This window comes from Ochotona princeps, chromosome 27 (assembly GCF_030435755.1).
Source record: "Ochotona princeps isolate mOchPri1 chromosome 27, mOchPri1.hap1, whole genome shotgun sequence".
NCBI classification, from domain to species: domain Eukaryota; kingdom Metazoa; phylum Chordata; class Mammalia; order Lagomorpha; family Ochotonidae; genus Ochotona; species Ochotona princeps.
In genome coordinates, this window is record NC_080858.1 from 23799779 (window position 1) to 23824256 (window position 24478).

The 24478-nt window shown below is 46.4% G+C and overlaps 1 protein-coding gene across 2 annotated transcripts in view; it reads right to left on the minus strand.

Moving 5' to 3' along the window:
• CPNE8 (copine 8) overlaps window positions 1-24478 on the minus strand; it is a 174181-nt gene that overhangs the window by 53242 nt on the left and 96461 nt on the right. For both annotated transcript variants that reach the window (XM_058655967.1, XM_058655966.1), the window contains exons 6-7: window positions 13797-13873; window positions 2827-2890 (exon numbers count right to left, since the gene is read on the minus strand). In XM_058655967.1, coding sequence (XP_058511950.1) covers window positions 2827-2890; window positions 13797-13873 — 141 coding nt within the window. The remainder of the gene's footprint in view (window positions 1-2826; window positions 2891-13796; window positions 13874-24478) is intronic.

Genomic DNA, 24478 nt, shown 5'->3' on the forward strand with positions numbered 1-24478 from the left:
AAATGATGACTGACACTTTCATAATTCCTTAAAATACAAATATGAAGGGTCTAAATCTTCCAAGGTAACCATGTGTTCTGAAAAGAATATACTTCAAGATTCTGGGCAATATTCAACACAAACAGATTTGTACTTTCTAGGAGTATCGAGACAATTCCAGACGTGCTTAAGCTTTTCACAGTAGAAAGCGAAATAAAAGCATGCACAAATTCCACCTATTTGCATGGAAGCTATAGAATTTTCCATGCTCTTACAAGTAGGACAACAGAAAAACAGTGAAACATATTTAAAATTCACCCTGGTCAAAGGAACCTGTGCCGTAAGAGATGGAGACACAGATGAGGTTAGGGTCAAGGTCAGGATCAAGACAGGGACAGGGTCATACCCAAGGTCAGGACAGCGACAGGAATGGAGAGGTGGTGAGGAGAGGGGTTGGCGGAGTTTAGAGGAGGGAGTGTGGAGAGGACAGAGGATCTCCCATTTCCTGGTTCACTCTCCCAGTGGTGGGAACAGCCAGGGCTGGGACAGGACAAGGCTAAATCCTTCATCAGTGGCTCCCACGAGGGTTCAGGTGCCAAAACCTGGGCCATCTTCTGTGCCCTCTCAGGTACATTAGCAGTGAGCTGGCTCAGAAGTGCAGCACCTGGACCTAACGCAGTGCCCAGACGAGATGCTGGCCGGACAGGCAGCTGCTTACCTTAGTGCACAGCACTGGTACTAAATGTGGTTTTCTTCAAAATCGTATGATGTCTCTGAATTTAAGTAACTGGCACTATGTTTTGAGACAGTTTTAGTATACTCAAAATACTCTCCCACACTCTCTATCATCATATTTAATGTGATGGTAACCAATTATCAGAGCTGAAAGAATTTTGGGAATTTTCTAATGACCGGTTCACATTTGATCTCTGGCTTTGTAACACAGAAAGGGAAACAAAAATCCTTGACACAGTTCAGTGGCCTGCTAAGACAAAGCCCAGCGAGGGGAGCAGACCCAGAGACTGATCAGTGCAGAGAGCACTGCACCTCAGACAGGTACAGGCTGTTTGATGGATGGAGAAGCAGACCAGGCTGAGACCGAGCTGCTGGGGACACCCCGACAGTGCAACGAGCAGGAGGGCCTCCACCTGCACAAACTCCGACGCTGGTGCTCAGTGCTCTGAGTAAGCCTATGATGGCTTCCTGTTACTTTCCTCCCTTCCTGACCCTAAGAATCGCAGAGACATGCAATCAACTGGAATACTCCACTTTTTATCATCCGTTGTCAAGTAATATAGCATGTTACTGTCAACATGGTCTCAGAAATACATCATGTAAAGAAAGTTAAAATAAGAAACCTCTAGAGACAATAAAAGACATTGCAGTTTTCCAAGGAGTCAAAGCTTTAGGTTCTCCCGGGGAGCTTCTAACTCACCAACCAGAAGCTGCAAGCAAAGTGCAAGGTGACCCACCTGGGGCAGGCCAGGAAACTCAACTCCCTGACCTCTGCAGTGTTCACCCTGCACCCCAGAATCCACAGTGGAGTGACACTGCCACCTTCTCTCCTTGCTGATCTGAAATCATTAAACATGAGTCAGTGGATGCCGTCAGCAAGGCACCGTTACACATCAAGCTCTCCAGGCAACCACGCTCCTCAGAGAGACAGCTCATCTTTTCAATAAAAGCTGCCATCCAGTTTGCTGCAAACAGCAAGATTTCATTCTTTTTTATCGCCGAGTAGTATTCCAGGGCGTCAGGGCACCACCAGCTTATCTATTTGTCTGCTGATGGGCCGCCGGGTTGCTTCCATGTCTTCACTTAGGTTAACTGAGTTGTTACAGGCATGGTGACGCAGGTGCCTCTGTCATACACACGCCGTTTTGCTCTGATCTATATTACCATGTGCAATCAAACAGAAACAGGCGCAAACTGTTAGGCTGCAGGAAATAAGCTGGTGCCAAAACAGACAAACATCGAATGTTCTCTCAGATATGCGAGTATGACACACAGAACACACACACAGAACACATACACATACATACACAGAACACACAGAGAACACGCAAACACAGAACACACATACACAGAGAACACGCACACATACATACAAACACAGAACACACATACACACACAGAACACGCACACAAACACAGAACACACACACACACAATTTCTACAAGGGAAACCGACATATTGAGAAATAATGGATAAATAACAGGACCCCCATTACTATTTTCAATTATACTTTTACATTACGTTACTTTGTTTTCTTCTCTTTCCTATACCTGCTACGCCATCATGCATTCATACAACAGAAATTTAAGCTGTGATGGTGAAATGAATGACGAAGCAACTGCAATAACTTGGGGAGGAAGGAGGGGAAGGGTCGATACCCCATGCTGATAAATCTGTGTTATGAGAAAATAAACATTTTTTAAAAACTGGCTTCCTAACCTAACAAAATTAGGATCTCTATGAATTCTGGAACAATTCCACCAAAAGTACAAGTGGGGCAAAATACGTCATACGGAAAGGCTGCATTCAAAGACTGCAAAAACTCGCTATTCTTTATCGGACCAACAAGTGGCACTAACACGGGATTTCAACTGAATGCTTTCTGCTCTTTAAACACTTCAGAGCAGCTGATTGCCGCTGTTAGAGCACGCCATGTCAACACCAGGATCTGTATGTGAAGGAGGCCATCCCGTGTTTCACAGGTGACACAGTAGACAGCACCTAGCTTCATCTACGTTTCCCAAAGTTACTTAAGCATTAATTACTATAATTTCAGAAAGAACATTCCAAAAAAGTCTGGGATGCACTTTTTAAACCACGCATGGACTTACCCTGCAGCAGTTCAACTCCTCAGCTGTGAGAATGATTGTTCCACATTTCTTCCCCGGAATTCCACTAAACCAACAGAAATACATCTGTTAACACACAGTGCACATTAATATGACTTAACAGAAATCAATCACATCCTAGACACCGGCCTCACACATCTATTTTCCTATTTTCATACACATTATTTTCAAGCAAACAGACTGCTGAATAGTGAGCTCTTCATTAGAAGGTAGACCTGGATGCTACTATCCACACATCCACTGTCCAAGGACCTTCATGTTTTCATAATGTCAGATACCCAAAAGAATGTAAGAAAACACAATAGAACCTGTTTGGTTTCTGACATTAAAAAAAAATCATCTTACTTATTTGAAATGCAGAATGAAAAAGAAAGACCTTAAGTGCTACTTCACTTCCCAATGGCTACAACGGGGCAGGCTGAGGCAGAAGCTCCCAGCCCAGAGCTCCATCTGGGTCTTGTGTGTGCATAGCAGGCCCACCTCTGGAGCCATCTTCCATGGACGTCCACAGTGCCTTAACCAAGAACTGCCTTGGGAGCTGCCCAGCTGGGCCTGGAATAGACACCCTGGTACGGGAAGTTGGCACTGCAAGCAACACTAACTCAGGGCACAGCAATGCCAGTCCTCAAGATTTTGCAGTTTTTAAAGCTAACCCAAGACCCTGCTTCTCACTCTTTTTCTTCCCTTGAAGTCATTACTTATTTGCATCTTGGTTACTCATCTGTACTTTTTTTGCTATACACTGTATAGATACATCCTATTTGGCTGTCTAATACAATGTATCTAACACATTGTATCTAACACATTGTAGTAGACACATTAACACAACGCATTAGATAAATTGTAGTTAGCTAACTGTTCCCTACCCTTACATAAACAGCCCTGAGGAAGTACAACTGTCCCAGGAAGACCACATCCCAGTAACCTCACAGGAAGCGCCATCTGCCCCGTGCACAGAGACCAGCACTCAGCATTCCTAAATGGCTGAAATGCCTGGTTTTCATCCTATCTGTATTCAAGTCGATCCTAAGTTCTGTAAGGGCAAACTTCATAGTATATAGCTCTCATAAACTGACAGTTAAGTACCTACACACAGCAGGTGCTCAATAGAAGTATACATGTGATGCATAATCAAAACAAAGCCAAAGTAACTCCCACTTTCTGCCTTGCTCTGGTATACTGACACCTGCAGCTGACCACGACAGCAACATTCCCTGGAAGTATGCAGAATGTGTGCGCCATTCCCTGCTGGACACAACAGAACACAGACCCATCTATGACACTCCGCCACACACCAACGATAAATACTGTCAAGACAGTCTTTCTGTGGTATCACAAAGCACAGCTCAGGCCTCCCCTGAGTCCTGGGAACCAACAACAGCAGTCTGTAGATGGACAGCCCCGTGAGGGTTTCACTCTGCAGGAGTATAATTCACAGTGTAACTGCACTGCAATGACACATGTCACATCCGTAGTGAATGCCCAGCACCTCCCATCCCTCAAGTAGATGGCCTCAAGTCCTCAGACCGTGACGGGAACAAGGTGAAAGAAAGACAAACCAAACCATCCCCAGTCGTGAGTGGATCACTGTAATTTACATCATTCCACAGCTGCTTTGTCCTCTCTCTATCCGAGAATCTTCTAGAAGGTGCCAATCAAGCTCACAGAACAGCACCACCTCACAGCTTGTTCAGCACACCACGCCTTCCAATACCTAAATTCCACCTGTCCCAACTCCCAGTGAGGACAACTGGGCATGTCAGGAGCTTCCACTTTCTATAGCTCCTTATGACTAAGAGCTCGATCAAGGTAACTCATGTTGCCACTATGTTCTATAGTTTGAATGTTTCCCCACACATTCAAGTATTGAAACCTCATCTCGATTGCATCTACATAGAGGAGTGGGTTCCCTTAAAGGTCCCTACTATACAAACAATGAAAAAAATGCAAACAGTTTGGAGTTCATTCATAATAATATATCTGTGTTGGCCTTCTAGCTGTGACACACACTGGCTTCAGATGGGCTCAGCTCTGGCCATGGTGGCCACTTGGGGAGTAAATCAGCAGAGGGAAGATCTTCCTCTCTGTCTCTCCTCTGTATATCTGGCTTTCCAATAAAATAAATCTTTAATAAAAAACTGAATGTTCATCTACCATATGTTCCAGTAAACTTTGCAAACACATACAAAATACTGAGAAGCATGATCTTGAAGTCACATTCTAAACCCCAGGTTCACGGTAACACCACTCCCAATAGTCAAGAGCGGAAAGTAATATACGCCCACTAACAGTGGGTGAGCCGTATGCCCTATGATGCTACAAAACACAATGCGATCTTAAAAACAAAAAAATTTGTCACTCCAAGCAAGAGGGCAGGGGCAAGGGAAGGCACGGGAAGGGGTGAGGGAGAGGAAGACAGAGAGGGAAGGGGAGAAGGAATGGGAGCGGAAAGAAGGGATGGAGGAAGAGTTAGAGGGAGAAAGAGGCGGACAGGGTGGGAAAGGGAGAGGAAAACATAAGGAAGGGCTTGAGTTCTCTGCTTCACTCCCCAGACGCCTGCAAAGGCAAGACTGGGCAGGCTGAGCCCAGGAATCAGGACCCCAGCCCGGGCGTCCATGTGGGCATCAGGGTTCTAAGCAGTAGGTCTACGTTCCCAGTGCTTAACAGGAAACTGCTCTGGAAGCAGAGCAGCCAAGTCTCCAACCGGTGCTCCAATGCGGGCTGCTGGGATCCCAGGCAGGGGCTCAAGTGCTCAAGCCACACACTGGCCTCAGCTCATGCTATCTCTGACCCGCTCACCTGCGGCACCTCTGCCTCCTCCTGCCTCTCACTGCCGTCCTACAGGGCCTGTGTGACCACACTGGCCTGCTTCACTAATCCTTAACAAACTGTCCTTGTGGAGCTCAGCTGATTATAGCCCCGATACAGCAGAAAATTTTCAATTGTGTGTAAGCTAGTATAATTACAGATGTAACACTACAGAGCAAACACAGATGGGTCAACAATTCTCATTGCCCACAACCGTGACCCTAGTTTCACAACCAGGCCTACAATGAGACATACACTTCTTTCACTGTTTACACAGAAAAACAGGTTAAAAACTGAAAACAAACAAAAAACAAAACCCTGTCAACTTCATATTATGTTATCTGCTTCTAATGTATATATACGATAAAAATGGACAAACTGTCAAGCTAAACACCAAGTGTCAGAAAAACACATTAGTTATGATTTCAGATACACCAGCTGAAGAATGTGAGAAGTGGAATAACATGCTTATTATGCAGAGGAAACGGCTGCTACCACGTTTAATATTTTTAGAACATGAATTGGCTTACACTGAGCTAGAAGGAACAAGTCATATCGTGCGTCGTCATCAGCCACATAACGCGTTTCCTGCCACAAAGCATCTCCGTCATCAGCCTTTCCCCATTCACCTTTGCTAGGCTCTTGCCTGCTAAAATACTCCTTTTCTCCAAAAGCGAAATGCAAATGCACCCAAATCAAACGCACTCTCTGACATCCGTAACTGGAGCCAACTCCTCCTCCCGGTACACTGTGAGCCTCTCCCAGCGTGGCACATCAGGACCTCCCTCCTGAGCTTCAGTGCCAGATCTATACACAAACAACTTGAGCTTAAATACACGGTCTCACCTTGCTGAAGCTCAGCTTTCTCACTTGAGACATTCAGATGACTGCGCTTTTAAACACCACAGTAGTACACACAGCAGGCAGCCAGGGTTCCACACACTACAGCACTGTTACGTGTTACGCTTCTGGGCCACTCAGAACAATTCTGGGCACGTGCTGCTCTCTCAGCACGCCTTCGCTGAGACACGTCTGCAGCGTTTGGACGTGGTCGCAATGCCCGTTGATACTCGCAGGAACATGTTAGCCATTCAGGGAAACTTTGAAATAGAAAGCCCCAGAAACTGCAGAATCACTAGAGAGCATGGCTCATCCTCCCGCATGACCATAGGAGGAAGCAATCCAGAAACCTGAGGACACAACGCAGTTCATCTCCACATTGTGAAGGTAAAGCAAGCCTCTCCAGGCAGGGAGACCCAAATGTGCTTGCTTACCTCCTTCCAAAACTAGACAGTCCTCCCAAAAATCTTCCAACATGGAGTCTGGGTAGGCTCTGTGCCAGCCAATGGTTAGACACTACTGACTTCAGGAATAACCTGGACACTGGCCCACGGCTGACAAAGCCCTGTGGGTCCCAGACGATGGGAAGGAATTCCATCTCTGAAGGAACTCGGCATGGGTATTCCTTGAAAGGTCTTCTCACCATCCAGAGATACTTGTAATTTTTCAGTAAGCATTTTTTACCCCTGAAGAAACAATGCAAACTTTTGCATTTCTTTAGAAGCAAAGCACAAACGCATTCATTGTTCACTGGACACAGGGGCATTAGAAGCTCAACAATCTCCATTGGATTCAATCTTTCCCTGGGGTGAATGGACGTAACCGCCAAACCTGCCAAGCTCACAGAGGTCCTGTGAGGATTAAGACATTAGCAGGTGAAACGATGTAGACCAGCAACTGACACATTATAAGAACTCATCCAGTTAGCTTGGCGCTAGTTTAAACACAATTTGTTCAAAAACAACATGCAGCTCCCCGTGGCTTGCTTTGATGGCCAAGAACCATTCAAGTGGAATCAGAGAACAGAGAGAACCCCAAATGTTTCCTTCACACAGTCATATACACCATTTGATTGGAGCTAAAACAATGGTGAAAACCACGCTCATGGCCCACACGGGGCCCTGGAGATCTTTCTGCACCTATTAGTTTTAATTGTATAATTATTTCTGCATCTCTAATCTAGATTCCTCAAGTCATGCCATCCACAAGTGAGGAGAAAGGTGCAAAGAATTTTGATGTGGAGGAAACTCATTTCCATGAAAGATTTTATCTCAATGTGATTTCCAAACATTGTCTATCCAGAAAGAAACCATCCCCAAACTCATGGAATTAAAGATGTCATTCAATCTGTAAAAGCAAATACTATTATGTTTACATCCTGCCTTCAAAATATGGAGTACGTCTTACTTTTTTCTTCCTTCAGTCAACACGTTTCCACAAACTCTCCAATCCAACTCAGTGAGATTAGGCAAGTCCTAATCTCCTGCAAATCCTCCCATGCTGGATAGACAGCAGCATCCTTAACACAGACTAGAAGAACCAGAAGGGTCCATCCACTCCTGAAGCTTCATGACCAGCCATGTCCATCCCAGAATTCTGCTTTCTCTTGGGTGAACACTGTATATCCATCCTCACCTAATCCAGTAATTTACACAAGAGACTGGAAGGCCGTTCCCAAGATCTCCACTCAAATGACCAGCCTAGTACCACTGAGAAATCTGCCTTTGAAATACTTTACCTGCTGTCCTTGTGTTAGCAACCCACAACCATCCTTCACACAGCAGTGAGCCAAAACACAAAATGATAAAAATGGCCTGTGTATTCTGGCCCCAAATAGCACTATAATTTCTACAGGACTTATATTCATGTGTATATACTCACTTGCATGCTCGCTCATTTCCTGGATAAATGCTGAACTCAACAATAACAGGAACAATCCCTTTGCTTTTCCATAATCATTAATGTCTATCAGTTTCTGGTTCATAACAATTGCCATTTAGCTAGCAACAAAAACCAATTCATTAGATCTACTGGAAACTCAGATTCTGTCTACTTGATGAGATGTGAGCAAATCCAGACACAGTTCTTCTGTGTCAGTAGTAAACGTTCACATAGCATCAACTTTCTTCTTTTTTACTATTATTATCATTTTATGATACAGTTCCATAGGCTCTGGAATTTCCCTTGCCCACCTCCAAGTTCCCTCCCCCACCACTGAGTTCCCCTATATCATTACTATAGTACAGTTCTTCATAAACAGTCACATGTCCATCATTGCAGGCATGGAAAATGACAGAGAGTCCAGCATCCTACTGCCAAGATATAGTAAACAGTTTCATTGGAAGGCCATCTTTGATCTGGAAGTACAGACTCATATTGCACTGCATCCTCACATCTGGATATGATAGTCTCCCCTTAAATGAAAATCTATAATACAAAATCAACAGCAGGAAGAAAAACAGAAATTTATAATGCCATGAAGTTAAATAACATGCTGCTTGATACGGTAGTCTCCATTACACAGTTTCTGTATATCCGCTTAAATGAAAAGCCACAAAACAAAACCAACAGGAAGAAAAGAAGAAATTAAAAATGTCACGAAGTAACATGCTACTGAATGACTAATGTGTCACTGAAGAAATGAAAAAGAAAATCAAGAACCTTCTTAAAATGATGCCACTGTATGATCTATGAGTCAATGAAGAACTTAACGAGAAGGTGTTCTGAAGAGATGAAACTAAATTTAAAAAATCAAAATCCATGAGATACAGTTTCTGCTTATCTTTGTTGATGAGATATGTCTTCTGTAGGAAACAAATAGATCGGTTTTGTTTTTTTAATCCAGTCTACTAATCTATGACATTTGATTGATGAGTTTAATCCATTTACATTCAGGGTTTACATAAATGGGTGGTAATTTGGTCCTATATTTTTCTCTTAAATAGGATGTCCAAGGGGTTATTGTTATCTTCATCCAGGAAGGGAAATGTCCCCTCAAGTCTGAAGGGAGACCAGTCACTCCAGCACTTGTCACCAAGTGAGGAAAGCGTGTTCACTTCAGCTAATCTCCCAGGACTGGTCCTCAGAGCCACATGCCTTTCCATCCAGCAGGGCTCCGCCTCTCTAGGACCTCAGCTGTAATTACTGGATTTCTGAGCAGAGAAGAGAATCATGGGGCTCTTAGCTCTACACAATCAGCTTGCTTAGAATAAGCAAATATACGAACAGAGATGCTTCGAGAATATGAACTGAGGCTCAAAACTGAAAGAGTGGTTCCTCTGAGCCTTTACTGAACTGCCACTGCACGCAAGGCTTGTGAGCTCATGCGAGACACTGTGCTAAAACTCCATCCACTCTGGCCATCAGAGAGGGTGTTACTTTGTTCAGGTCAGGGACGAGCCAGGCTGGGCGAGTTCATAGCACCCACAGGCAAACCTGAGAGCCAGACGAGGCTGAGCCCCCACCAGCGTTAGTTGGAACTGGCGGTAGGCCTGGCCAAGCCAGGCTATAGCACTTACTGGCAAATGCCGAGGTGAGGCAGGCCATGCCAGACTGGGCCACAGCACCCAACCAGCACAGGTGAGACCAGGGGCTGGTGGTGCGAATCCCGTGGGGGGAATGTGGGAGCACCCCACTGGGCCACTACTCCCACTGGTGACCATGAGAGCTGGGAAAGAGGCAGATCAGGCTGGGCAGGGCTACAACATCTGTTGGTCTCCTGAGAGCTGGATCAGAGGAAAGCCAGGCTGGGCTGACTATACCTTCTTGTGCGTGCATAAGCCAGAGTGGGTGTGGGTGCGCTGGGTTTTGCCACAGTATCAGCTGGCATATGCTGGCACAGGGGGCTAATTCTGGCAGGCTAAATAGCAGAACCACCTGGAGAGTGCAAGATCCAGGAGTGGGAGTAGGCCCATTAGAGAAAGAGTGGGCACCTCCCTCTCGGGTTGCCATTCCCACTGGTGAGCATGAGAATCAGGACTAGGAGCAGGCACGGCTGGACAGATGGTGGCACTGCCAGCACCAGTGAGGACTGGCTGGTGGGGCTAGTCCTTGATCTCAGGGCATGGCAGGGAGATCCATGCCAACAGACAGTGGCAGATCTCCGGGCTGCTCCTCTGCCTAGGAGTCCAGATCGCCGTGTCTTCACCACTGTCAGAAAACTCTAGAATCCATCCTGGATTCGTCCTTGACCCCTCCTCAGCCACCAGTGACCGCCTTGATCACACACTCCTGCTGCCAGCCTACAGACAAACGTGCCCTTTCCTCCCGAGTTTCCTTTAGCCCCCAGCTGCTGGTCCAGTCACCCCTAAGTTCCTGCTCCTCCCCCAGAGTAACTGAATACTTTCCAATTGGAACTAGGTCCCGCCTTCTTGTCTTTCCTACAGAATCATCCATGACTACAGAGAACCAAGAACAAACAGGTCTATGACTTGATGAACACAATGTTTTCCTCCCGGAAGATAGCATGGCAGTCTCTCCTAAAGCGATGCTGATCCGAGCACTTGTGGACGGCTTTGCTGAATCCATCACCGAGGTCCCTGAAGACAGGGAATCAAGCCTCCCAGACAACACCATGCAGTAAACTGGATACAATTTCACAGCTTGAAAAACACACTCATGCTGAGTGGGTCTAATGCTAAATGATCCTGGGAAGAGCTAGACAGGAGCCAGTGAGTCAGAGGAAGCCTTGGTAAACCCTGCAAATTAAGCAGCACAAGGCTCAGTTCAGGAGGCTTCGGGATGGGATGAAGACATCACAAGAGTCTGCTAAAGGCTCAGGTCCAACACAACAAGCTGCAAGCATCTCAAGCTGCTGTAAGATAAATTAAAAATTCTTAAACATTAATTTCAACTCATTTTACTTTCTTCTTACAAAAACATTGAAATATATTTTTTATTCTCACAACGCAGAAGCTAAAATCTAATGTAAGAATTGCAGCCAGAAAGTAAAAAGGTTTGAGTTTAATTCAAATTTTGATTATGCAAAAAGGAAAGAGGCTACATACCAGAAATTGGTTTCCATTGCAGTCAATCTAACTTAGTTGTCATAGGCCTGATTATTAACAAAGAATTTTAAAAATTGCTTTTCTGCTTTAACTCTCCACATTTTATATTTATCCTGAGTTTCACAAGTTTATCTGAGCAGTAGCACAACTGCAATTAAGAAACTAAGACAAAAACAAGGGATTACTTTGAATAACTTGGAACATAAATGAGCAACTAACTGGAAAATAAAGCTCTGATTCAAAACAAATTCGTAAATAAGACCTAACTCACTTGCATCATGTTACTTAAGATAAACACACTGGGGACACAGACAGACTTTCAAAATTCAATTTGAATCGACTCTGGTAACTGCTGGGTTATCTGGCTCACAAGGAACCCTTTTCAGTGATTCAAGTTCATAATCATCTAGAAAGGGAAAACGTAGCTCCTTAGCAAAGGTTGAAAGCCTAACACGCGACAGAGCTGTGGAGCGAGGAGTGGCTACAGCACGACTGGAGACACCATGTCCCTCAGCGGAGCTCCTGGGCTCACGTCCACACTCCACTTCCAACCCGGTCTCCCGCTGATGTGGCAAGTTCATTCTGTGATTTGTTCAGATTCTACACTCAACCATGGAGCCGGTGTCATCCCTTTCCCGATGTTTTTTCCTTAATGAGCCTAACAGTAAGTCATGGGGAGATGTGACAGGTTGTAAGAAACAGAATAGTTCAGTGGAACAGGGACTGTCTTCCCAAGAAAGGAGGGAGCTAAGGATGATGCTAGCCATGCTGCAGTGCCAAGAGGTCTTTCCCTGGCAGGTAGCTCAGTTAGAAATGTGCCTTTTAAAGTACGTATAAAATACAGTAATGTATGAATGCATGGCAACGTGACCCAGCAACTGACGTTGGGGAAGTAGTAGCAAATGAATGTAAGTCATCTACTTCTTTCTCATAATCCCCACCGCCCTTGCACCCCACTCGACTGTGAACTTGCCCTGGCCAGACCTGGACTATCTAAAGACTGCGTGATGGCAGTTGATGGGCCTGGCGCGATAGCTTTGAAGTCCTCGCCTTGCACACACCGGGATCCCATACGGGCGCTGGTTCTAATCCTGGCAGCCCCACTTCCCATCCAGCTCCCTGGGAATGCAGTCGAGGATGGGCCAAAGCCTTGGGACCCTGCACCCGTGTGGGAGACCCACAAGAGCTCCTGGCTCCTGGCTTCAGATCAGCTCAGCTCCAGCCACTGCGGCCATTTGGGGAGTGAACCATCAGATTGAAGATCTTCCTCTCTGTCTCTCCTCCTCTCTGTATATCTGCCTTTCCAATAAAAATAAATAAATCTTTTTTTTTAAAAGGCAGTTGATATGGGAAAATTTTCCATCTGACATTCAATTCTCAATTCCAAGTAAACTAAGTCAAAAGAAGTTGGAATTCATGGGCTTATTGTTAGCTTAATTCATTTTTTCATAACCCTAAATATACCAAGTAGAAAGCTTGATTTAACACACAAAGTGTGGCAATGATGCCTTGTTTTCAAGTATTTAGTGTAAAAAATGAATAGATTTATGGAGCTTTGGTGCATTTTTTTTAAAAGATTTTTCAGACTAAGGAGGATACAGACTTCAAATCCCTCCAAACCTTGTGACCTGAGCTTAGGTCAACTACTCCGCCATGCTTCCTACACCTTCTGGGGTTCCAAGGCATGAAGTGAACCCAAACATTAAGCAGGGGAGGAAGGGGGAAGGGCAGGGAGGAAACACCTACAGAAAACTTTAGTTTGTTTTTCGCTTTACTTGGAGCAAGCAGGGTCACTTCGTGCAACTGACCGACAACTTAGACATGTCCCCAGTAACGGAAGATGAAGCTGGAAGCACACTGCTCAGTGATTGCCTTTCTCTCCACATTTACACACTCACTGCCTTGTGCACAGACCACGACCATTGCACAAAAATAAACCTCAACCACTGAAACTGCACGTATTAAATGTATTACAAAAAGCTGATGCTACGCATGGACCCTGACTCAAAGATGTAAAATCTGTTTCACAAACAGTACTAAATCGGAAAAACAGCTATAGGCAGACACGTTGTCCTACATCAACCTGCTTACTCGAGTTTGTGAACAGTTTTGCATGGTATACAATAGCTGATCTTCACACTCACACACACACACAGCAAATATATCTAACTTCTTTGTAGGGAGAACAACAACAAACAACTCACCTTTGGTCTACAACCACATACTCACAAATTCCAAGCTACCAAAATATGAACTGAAATGCAAACATCTCATTGTGTGAATTTAAAAAGTACTTACACTATTGGTTTTTCCAGGCGGCTTCCCTGTGAACCAACAATCTCCCCCAATGTACAAAACACTTGTCCCAGAAAGTCCTAAAATAGACAAAAGGATTAAAGCTGATAAGTTTCCAGACTATCTTCAGAGACCATACTTTGAACATTACATCATTCTCATTGCTGAAATCCTGGATTTCCCAATTATCGATGACATAGCAGGCTCAACCTCACTGATTCTGCACAGCCCTCTGTTCTTTTAATCAGAGGGAAGACTGTTATGAATTTTTAGACACTGCATTTATCATCCTGTATTTTCAAAGAAAACTGAAAATGAAAAACATACTGAGGGCTTTAGTGTTAAAGTGGCTTGACTTGGACCTCTCTAACGTCATCCACTGTGAGTTGAGGACGCAGAATCAGTGTGCACAAAGGTAGAGACCTGGAGAGCGGGTGTGACGTCACAGCCTCCACCAGGTGCCAGCACCGCCCACTACCGTGACCCTGGGCTGTCCCTTAAGTCTCCACACTGTCCCTCTCTACCACATACTGGTGGCTCCCAAAGAGCTCTTCTGGAGGTTTGGCGAGTTATTGCCTAAGTTAACAGTCTACAGAAAGTGCCTAAAATGGATTACATAAAATGCATTTGAGCACTCATTAACATATGCCTAGAAAATTCTTGTTTTAAGACTCAAAACAACTTTTTTGAAAAGTAGGCATTAGCATTTCAATTCAGATATAAATTAATAGCGCTAGAGGGAGGCTGATTCTCTATGTTTCAAATAAGCAGTCAAGGGCAGATCTAGGACCCACCCAAACACCATGAGGCTAGACCGACCTGGCACCTAACACATGAAAACCTGTGAGCACACTTCTTCACGTGTCCAGAACGAAAAGGCCCAGCACCAACCAGAAACCACGGGAAAACAGGAAGGAGATGGTGGGCGGGGTGGGGGGGACTCCACCCATCAGAGCCCATGCCCCTCCTGAAGGGGACAGGGGAGGGGATCTCCCCTGACTGTTGGCAAGTGGCCCTGAGGAACTTCTGTGGAGCAAATTTAAGTTCTACCAAATAAGAGTAAATCCAGAGACAATACATCTATTATGTGTGAAAACACCGCACTTGGTCACTGATGCTACAGAGAATGTTACAGACAAAACAGTACTGTGTACTGGCCCCACTTTGCAGACTAAAAACAAATAAACAAATAAACCCTGAGGCCTGGAGAATACATGTAACTTTCTCACAGCCACAATATAAGCCCACGATCACAGTCTGAGTTCAAAGCTTTCTGCTCTGCCTTTCCATTGCTAGTGAGTCCGAGGAATGAGAATGAACCGAACAGCCCGAGCAGCCGCAGAAATCAAATCCACGTGGTCCATCGAGCTGAGTCAGCACTGGGCTGAAGGCAGCGTCAAAGCCCGGGAGGGATGAGAGCGTGCAGCGCACTCAGGCCTTCTCATCGCAGAGAAAGGGAGTTACAGGCAAAAGAGCCTGGAGGGTGACAGGAGCACAAGGCAGGCCTGGAAAAGACAAGGTGCCAAGACCGCGCAGGAACCTCGGGACTAGACACGAAGCTCCAGGAAACTAGGACAGCCAGCGACCCCGGCCCCTGGTGACAGGGAGACCACTCTGCTCCACTTTGCAGAGCAGACAGAGAATGAACACAAACACCGGAAACCCGCAAGGCAGCCAAGCGCTGAGGCTCATCGAAGGGCTGTAGCAGAGGGTGGGAAACAGGCCCAGAGGTGCGGCAGGATCGGGTTTCACATGTACCTGCATGTAGCAGGGATGGACACGGTGGGGAGAGCAAGACAGAATGGAACTCAGACCCGGTTCTTGGTAACTGCCAGCGCGCTGTCACTTAGGAGATTTCAAACCATCCAATGGCGGACGCCAAGCACACACCAAGAGTTTAAAGCTTTCACATGTTTAAGTTAAACACTTTTAAGGACACTGTATCTTTACCAAGTTCAAAGTAGATTTTTATCAACATGTTCCTGAGAATTCAGTGAGTCTAAGTTTCTCCAAGTCTCATGACAACTAGTGTGAGCTCAATTCTGAACACACATGGGGGAAGGGGAATGTTATAACTCCTAAAGATATTTATAATAATGGCCACATTCAATAGACTTGGTCAATGGAGTAGCAACCTCACAAGAGCCAGCTGTGCTATAATCAAGAGACTGAAACAGAAATAATGAGTATACCCATATCAAAAGCAAACAGCAAATATGAAAAAAAAAAGGAACACAAAAGACAACTAAAAGCTAAAGTGAATCAATCTAGAAACACAGGAAATGTTATACCAGGAATCTACACACATTTCTTCACGGACCAGCACATTTTGCCCCAGATAACTTTCTGTGTACATACAGTATCTGTGTACTAGTTTTATGTTTTCATGTTTACGTATTCCTGATCAAACAACAGAGCAAACCAAGCCCGTAATACTCAACTACTATGTTGAAAAGTCTTAATCTATATTCCAGGCATCTTTACAGTTCACATCTCCTGTGAATTTTACATCATACGATTAACACACTTAGCACCTCTTGATGGATATTGTTAGTTATTTTGGTCCATAATTAAAGATAGAAGCTAACAACTATATGAATGAGATTATCATTTCTTTCTCCGATGTTGTGTTCCAGTCGATGAGTCATTATAATTTGGTAAAAATAGTACTTCCAGTAACAATCCAGGAACTTTCCACAATGCTAGCCCACCCAGAAGCCAAATAAAGCCTAGAGTGCGTCTTGCAGTGGAGGAATGTTCCATTCATTGCACCATCACAACCAACGGGCCGACTCAGAGCAAACATTTTAACTGAGAATTGTCACTTATCTAAACTGCAAAGTACAGAACTGGCTTTGGAATGTGTTAAATGTACATCAACCAGCACTCACTCTGGCACATGTGAAGTACTCCAACATCGTTCCCAATTCACTATGAACTGGTATGAAAGCCGCAAGACGCAACAGTGGACAGTAGAGACGAGCAGCAAGCAGAGGGTGTGGAATGCAACGCATTACAGTAACACCATGGGCCCCTCACCGCTGAAGTTCACATTAAAAAACAAACCTGACCAGTCAATAACGAGAGGCGATGTGTTCAGATAATCCCCACAAAAGTCTGAATTTTAGACTCCTTAATACGCAGCTCAAAGCACAGAGCACCACTGCCATCAAGTTTCAGTTGATTATCAATGAACACACGTCTCTTTCCTGTTTCTTACTCATATATAGGAGGACCTTAGTTTACACACAATGAATATTTACATCCCTTCAAATTTCTCACTTTATTATTCTTTCATATTAGTATTTACTGAGCAACTCCCATCACTTACATTTTATTTTGTATCATAGCTTATTACTTGTCTACACTCATTAAAATTACATAAACACTATGGGCTTTGGGATTCTAGACATAAAATGGAAATTTACTTCACATTAAAAAAACTGGTTTGTTTGCTTGCTCACTTGTTAGGCACAAGTGTTAATGCGTCTCATATCCTTTAAAAAATCTCATCTATAATTATATTTATTTATGATGCAAAGGTGAACAGCATATACCTTAAGAAAGAATTATGAGTTTCCATACTGCCTGTGGAACTATTTACTAATGTGTTTCATTTTTAATTTCCTAATCTACATATGAGACGTAACAGATAATACCTACGTCAGAGGTTGGTGGGGAGACTGCATAAGGTACCAATGCATGAAGAGGGAACTGGCAAAGCTCTTAGCACTGCTGCTTGGGGCACAATAAGCTTCTATTGACCTAGACCTCACTCGCATTCCAACCCCCATTCCCAGTTTAACCGACTACCACACAGTCCCAATGAATCCCTGCCACGGATTCATACTGCAAGCACTGAAATTATATAAAAATCTTTCCCAGAAGCACTTCATGGTCATGGTCAATATTTATGCTTCCCTAAAGAAATGCTTTCTTTAAAAGCTATTACACAATTTTAATGTTTTCTCCGCAACTGTTCTTACACGTCCACAGATATACACACACACACACGGTAAGAATAACACTTGACATGTTATAACAGCCATGATAACCAAGAAACATGAACTTCTGTGATAATTTTGATTTCTACACTACTATGCAATACCCAACACCTGCCATTTATCACTGACACCATCATGAACAATTCCATAAGAGCCAGCAACGTAGCAGCTTTCTCCAAAAACACCTACTGCGGATAAACCCCAAAAGACTTTATGAATTCCCTGGCTAATCACTTAGACTAAAATCTATTACACAAGTTTCCTGGCAGTTCAGTATTAATACAGTTGCACTCAGTCGGTTAGGAGCTCACCACACTGCTTTCTTCAAATGGAAGTGGCAGTTCCCCCGCGCACTGCTTCCACCTGCTCTGCGGGCACTCCGCAGTTTTAGCACACTCGCACGACTGCTCTCAGGACAAGTCACCCAGTGGTAGAACATTTTTTATTTTGGTAATATTGTAACCATTATAGCAAAAGCTGATGAGGTAACAAAAATGATTATCTGTGAATATTTTATTGTTGGCATTTCCTGTTAACATTTTATTGCTGGTACTATATGGTAATATTCCTTTCTTTGTATTTAATTAGCTCATACAAATTACTTCAACTGTAAAAACCGAATAGTGACATACATGCTCTTAAAATTGCCTTAATAATGAAAGCAGATTTCATGGGCCTCCCAGGTATAAGCTTCAAAGATAACTATGTTTCCCTCTATCCCAGTTTCTTTCCTTTTTCTAATTTCTGCAAAAACATAACTTCAGTTTTCTTCAGAATCACAGGTTTAATGCACCACTAACTATGACATTGAACAAGTAGAAAGACCACAGTTCCACGCAAGTAGGAACATGATCTAAAAAGAATCAATTTACATGATGTCTGCATATTCTGTTAACCACTACGTATCACAGAAAACATATTTCTCTTTGGGAGAAAAATTCATTTCATGAAGCACAGTGGCAAAAAAAATAGTATTTAAATCTTTTTTATGGCTGAATAGCATTCCATATGGGTATTTACCACATTTTCCTAATCCAGTCATCAGTTTATAGAGATCTGGGTTGACTGCATATCTCAGCTATAATGAACTGAGCTGCTGTAAACAGGGAGCACGCATAAACCTCTCTCCCATGCTGACTTCGTTTAAGTGCATTCTCAGCAGTCAGGCGGCGGCAGTGCTGGGGAATCTCTCTGTCGTCTCCTTGAGGGTCGTATCAGCCGACACGCCCACCAACAGTGGACTAGGCTATCTTGTCCACTTCACCTGTGTCTTCTGACCTTCAGACGACAGCCATTCCAATTGGGGTGAGGTGAAACCCCGTGGTGGCTTTTCTGCTTTAATGCTGTTGTGTTTCTTGCACTCTTTCTTGAAGTAATTCCCTGAACTTCTACCTGCTGGTTCACTCCCCAAAAAGTCACAACAGCCAGACTGGAGCTGGTCCAAAGCCAGCAACTTCTGGATCTCTCACCAGTGGTACAGGGGCCCAAGGCTTTGGGCAATCCTCCACTGCTTTCCCAAGCCACAGGCAGGGAGCTCCATGGGAAGTGGAGCTGCCGGCACAGGGTCCAGCACCCATGGGATGTGCTGTCACAGTCGGGATTAGCTTGCTATGCCACCCCACCACTTTTCTTTTCATTTCCAAGAAGTCACTACCTACACCAATATCCTGGAGTTTTTCCCGTGTTTTCCTCTACCAATCTGACAGCACCAGATTAAAAAGTCAGCTCCTTTGATCCACTGAGTATTGATTCTTGTATCAGGTCTTCAGAATACACAATTTTTCTAGTAACATTATTTGAAGAATTGTCATTTCCCCAGTGATTGATCTTTAGTTCATTTATCAAAGATCAGTTCACTGCAGTTGCGTGTATCAATTTGTGGGTTTGTATTCTGTTACACTGGTCTACACATCTATTTCTGTAAAAGTACCAGGCTGTTTTGATTACAAATCCCCTGTCATGTTCTTGAAATGTGGTATTGTGATACCCCTGGCTTTGCTTTTGTTGTGTAAGATTGATTTAGCTACCTGGAGTCTCTTATTTATCCAAATGAATTTTAGTTCTGCTTTTTTCTAGATTTGAAAGGATGTCCTTGGTATTTTGATTGGGATAACACTCAATTTGTAAACTAGTTTGGGCAGTCCTGGGATCCTCCAACCCAGTCTACGTGGGTGCTAGGGCCCATCCCCGACCCACAACTTGCACCTCCAGATCAGGTGTCAAGCCAGGAGACCACTGTGGAGTGTGACCCTCGCAGCCTCTATCTGCCCTATTTGGATGGCATTTCTACCCCTCTGGGTGCCATGGTCCAAGAGGATGGCATGCCCTCCAGTCCCAGGCCGCTGGGGTCACCTGAGGTACTGGTCACTGCCCCCACCATTCTACACCCCCCTGGTGTCTCGTCTCTTTGTTTTCTCAGGTCCTCTGGCTTTCTTCTGTTACAGCACGCGTCTCCCCTCCCCGGCCGTCTTGGCTCTCTGCTGAGATGCATGGTGTGCTGTACTTACTAACAGCACAGTACTGTTTCATAAATGAGCGTAGCCTATCTTTGCTGTAGTGGTCAACTGTTGACACATCCATATGGTATTTTGTGAAAAAGGAAAAAATCAACAGATTCAATATTCTAGGTGAAACAATCTGCCACATCTTCACTCGATTTTTCCAGAGCAAGGATTTATCTTTGTACTGGGTGGATCCACAAAGGAAAAATGTCAAATTCACCTCTAGAAACCAAAAATAAGTTCTGAACTCAGGTAAATTACAAACACATTTTCAGAAATTATACCTTGAGATTGGATTTATTTCTCGTCCCTTTACACAACTGCTGACATTCAGGATACTTTTGGCTTGTTAATCCTAAGTGAAGGCAGTCAGGTAAGCACTGACTTAAAATTAACCTTGAAACAAGTGGTGCCACAGATCGAAATGACCCAGTCCTGCAACATCACCTCTGCACTGGGGCAGGCACCATCACGCACGTGGGAGTGCTAACCTCATGTCTGACTAGTTCCCCAGGAATGCACCAGGAAGCAGGTGGGGACGGCACCAGCGTGCAGGTCCCTTTTCATCACATGGGAGACTCAGATGGCATTCAGGCTCCTGGCTTCATTCCAGCTCAGCTGCGGGTACTGTGGCCGTTTGGACAGTAAACCAAATGGATGGAAAACTTCTTTCTCTCTCAGTCTTTCTGTCTCTTCCTGTCATTCTTTCAAATACAAAGTATTTAAGAAAAACTATCTATTTCATACTTGCAAGCATATGTACATAAATGAAAATACTAAGTTTCATTTTTTAGAAATAAAAACTTAACAAAGAATCCTTAAAAATAAACAAGGAAAACAATGACCTCTGTAGCCACACGAAGCTCTGTGGAACAGTCATCCTCCTCAAGGGAGTTTGATATACAACATGCTAATAGGAAACAATAAACATTTTCTCTGCCAGCAAACACGCTGAAATTCATTGCACATTATTCAAATGTGAAACATTACTGTGTTAATATTAAATATTGCATAATAGTGTCACACAGTATCATTATGAACAGCAAAGTTCTGAAAAATGGTTACTTATATATTCAGATAATCCCACCATCAATTCTTTCTCCATTTCTCTCTAACTCAGGCAGATTCCATGAGTATAAGGCCCCACAGAAAATGTCAATGGCAAATGATTCCTTGACAGTGTATCCATCACAACCAATTCCAAAGAGGTCCACAAGGCAAGCCCTTGCCATCCCTTAAGGATCAGAAAGGGAAAATAAAGCACCAGCACCCATAGGGCGGTGCCCAGGCTCCCAAACCCACCTTCCTTCTGAGGGACATCCTTGCAGGCAGCAGGTGCCGACCCTCAGACAGCTGGACTCTGTTCCCAGCTCGCAGCCTTGTCCTCCTGGCTACTGTGGGACAGGCTGCAGACAGAAGCTCACTGTGACCATTTCTGCTGCTCTGTCTCTCCCCATTTGTCCAACTCAAACTAATAAAAACTTGTTGAAGTTCTTGTTCTCTATTGCATACTATAGTAGCCACAGACAATGTGTTTCTCAGAAGAAAGCATTTAGAATATTTTCTTTTTTGAAAGATATACTTATTTTTATTTGAAAGGCAGAGTTATAAAGACAGAAGGAGACAAAGAGATAGATCACTCTCCGAATGGTAGCAGTGGCCAGCTACAGCTGGGCTGGTCTGCAGCCAGCAGCTCCCTCCAGGTCTCCCATGTGCATGCAGAGGCCCAAGCACTTGGCCCATCCTCTGTTTTCTCAGGCACACTAACAGGGACCTGGATCAGAAGTGGAGCAGTTGTGACTCAAACCAGAGCCCATATGGGACGCTGGCATCACAGGCAGAGACTTAAACCTACCATGCTATGGTACCAGCCACTGAATACTTTTTACTTTGAAAGATGCTAAATATTTGAGAACAATACATATACCTTGAGTAAGCATCTCTAAATACATATGGTCTTGCCTGGTACCCCAACACATATGTTCAGCTACAGCAAAAGAAAAATAAATGATAATGCAAATTTTCTAAATAAAGCACATTGTGAATACTTTTCTAAATAAATGTTAGGAATAGAAGTGCAACATTAGGTTAGAGAACTCCATCCATTTTAGATAAACTTGGAGTTTAGTCTTCTACAGAACATCTACTAAGAGAGATTGAACAGGTGAGTGGAAACGTGACCGAGATGCACAGAGCAGAGAGACGCTTGGGGGTCAGAACAAAGAAATGGCTCAGCTTCCCCCAGGAGCTCTGGTCAAGGGATGAAAACAAAAAAACGAATACTAGGAAGAAGAGGCAAGACTTGAACACGGCAACAAGTAGAGGGGCGGCAGAGGGGCGGCAGAGGCGCGGCAGAGGGGGCGGCAGAGGGGGCGGCAGAGGGGGCAGCAGAGGGGCGGCGGAGGGGGGCGGAGGGGCGGCGGAGGGGGCGGCAGAGGCGGCGGCAGAGGGGGCGGCGGAGGGGCGGCGGAGGGGCGGCAGAGGTGGCAGAGGGGCGGCGGAGGGGGCGGCAGAGGTGGCAGAGGGGCGGCGGAGGGAGGTGGCAGAGGGGCGGCGGAGGGGGGCGGCGGAGGGGCGGCAGAGGGGCGGCAGAGGGGCGGCGGAGGGGGCGGCAGAGGGGGCAGCAGAGGTAGCAGAGGGGCGGCGGAGGGGCGGCGTAGGTGGCAGAGGGGCGGCAGAGGGGGCGGCGGAGGGGCGGCGGAGGGGCGGCAGAGGTAGCAGAGGGGCGGCGGAGGGGCGGCGGAGGGGCGGCGGAGGGGGCGGCAGAGGTGGCAGAGGGGCGGCGGAGGGGCGGCAGAGGTGGCAGAGGGGCGGCAGAGGGGCGGCAGAGGGGGCGGCAGAGGTGGCAGAGGGGCGGCAGAGGGGGCGGCAGAGGTGGCAGAGGGGCGGCGGAGGGGCGGCAGAGGTGGCAGAGGGGCGGCGGGGGCGGCAGAGGGGCGGCGGAGGGGCGGCAGAGGCGGCAGAGGGGGTGGCGGAGGGGCGGCAGAGGTGGCAGAGGGGCGGCGGAAGGGCGGCAGAGGTGGCAGAGGGGCGGCGGAGGGGCGGCGGAGGGGCGGCAGAGGGGCGGCAGAAGGGCGGCAGAGGGGCGGCAGAAGGGCGGCGGAGGTGGCAGAGGGGGCGGCAGAGGGGCGGCGGAGGGGCGGCAGAGGGGGCAGAGGGGGCGGCGGAGGGGCGGCAGAGGTGGCAGAGGGGCGGCAGAAGGGCGGCAGAGGTGGCAGAGGGGCGGCGGAGGGGGGCGGCGGAGGGGCGGCGGAGGGGCGGCAGAGGGGCGGCGGAGGGGCGGCAGAGGCGGCAGAGGGGGCGGCGGAGGGGCGGCAGAGGTGGCAGAGGGGCGGCAGAAGGGCGGCAGAGGTGGCAGAGGGGCGGCGGAGGGGGGCGGCGGAGGGGCGGCAGAGGGGCGGCAGAGGGGCGGCAGAGGGGCGGCGGAGGGGCGGCAGAGGGGGCGGCGGAGGGGCGGCGGAGGCGGCAGAGGGGCGGCGGAGGGGCAGCTGCGGACACGCCTCCATGCAGGTGAGAGAAGAAGAGCAGTGCAGCACGGAGCAGTCAGCATGGCTGAGGGCGAGGGACCGGCAGGCCCAAGAGGACAGGCCCCTCTTCACCTGTGACAGAGCTGTCGGCAGAGGGGGAACCAGAGAGACAGCAAGGGGAACAAGTCACTACGAAGCCCAGCCCACCCCAGGCACTTTCAGAGGACATCTTAAGTCGAGCAGCACAGGAAACCCTTGTTGTGGTGGGAACACAGCCTGTGTGCTTGGTCGTGACTGAGGAAGGCCAAGGGAAGATGCAGGTGTCTGGGGGGGAGGGATGAGCCTTCCCCACACTGTGTGCTTGGCCCTCAACTTCCCCACACTGTGTGCAAAGCCCTCAACTCCCCACACTGCGTGCAAGGCCCTCAACTTCCCCGCACTGTGTGCACGGCCCTCAACTTCCCCGCACTGTGTGCACGGCCCTCAACTCAAAGAGCCTTTGTGCTGGTCACATCCATCCCCTTCATCCTCACCCTGACACACGTGACTCCCCTTGGGAATGGCCATCCTGTCCACCTGCTATTTCAGAACACCCCGAACTCAGAAATGAGCAGGTCCACTCAGAGCGGGCACAGGGATGTGATGACGGAGGTACCCAATCTTCAGAGAGAAGCAGCTGCACAGGGCAAGGCTGTGGAGGACAGGCCGCGTGG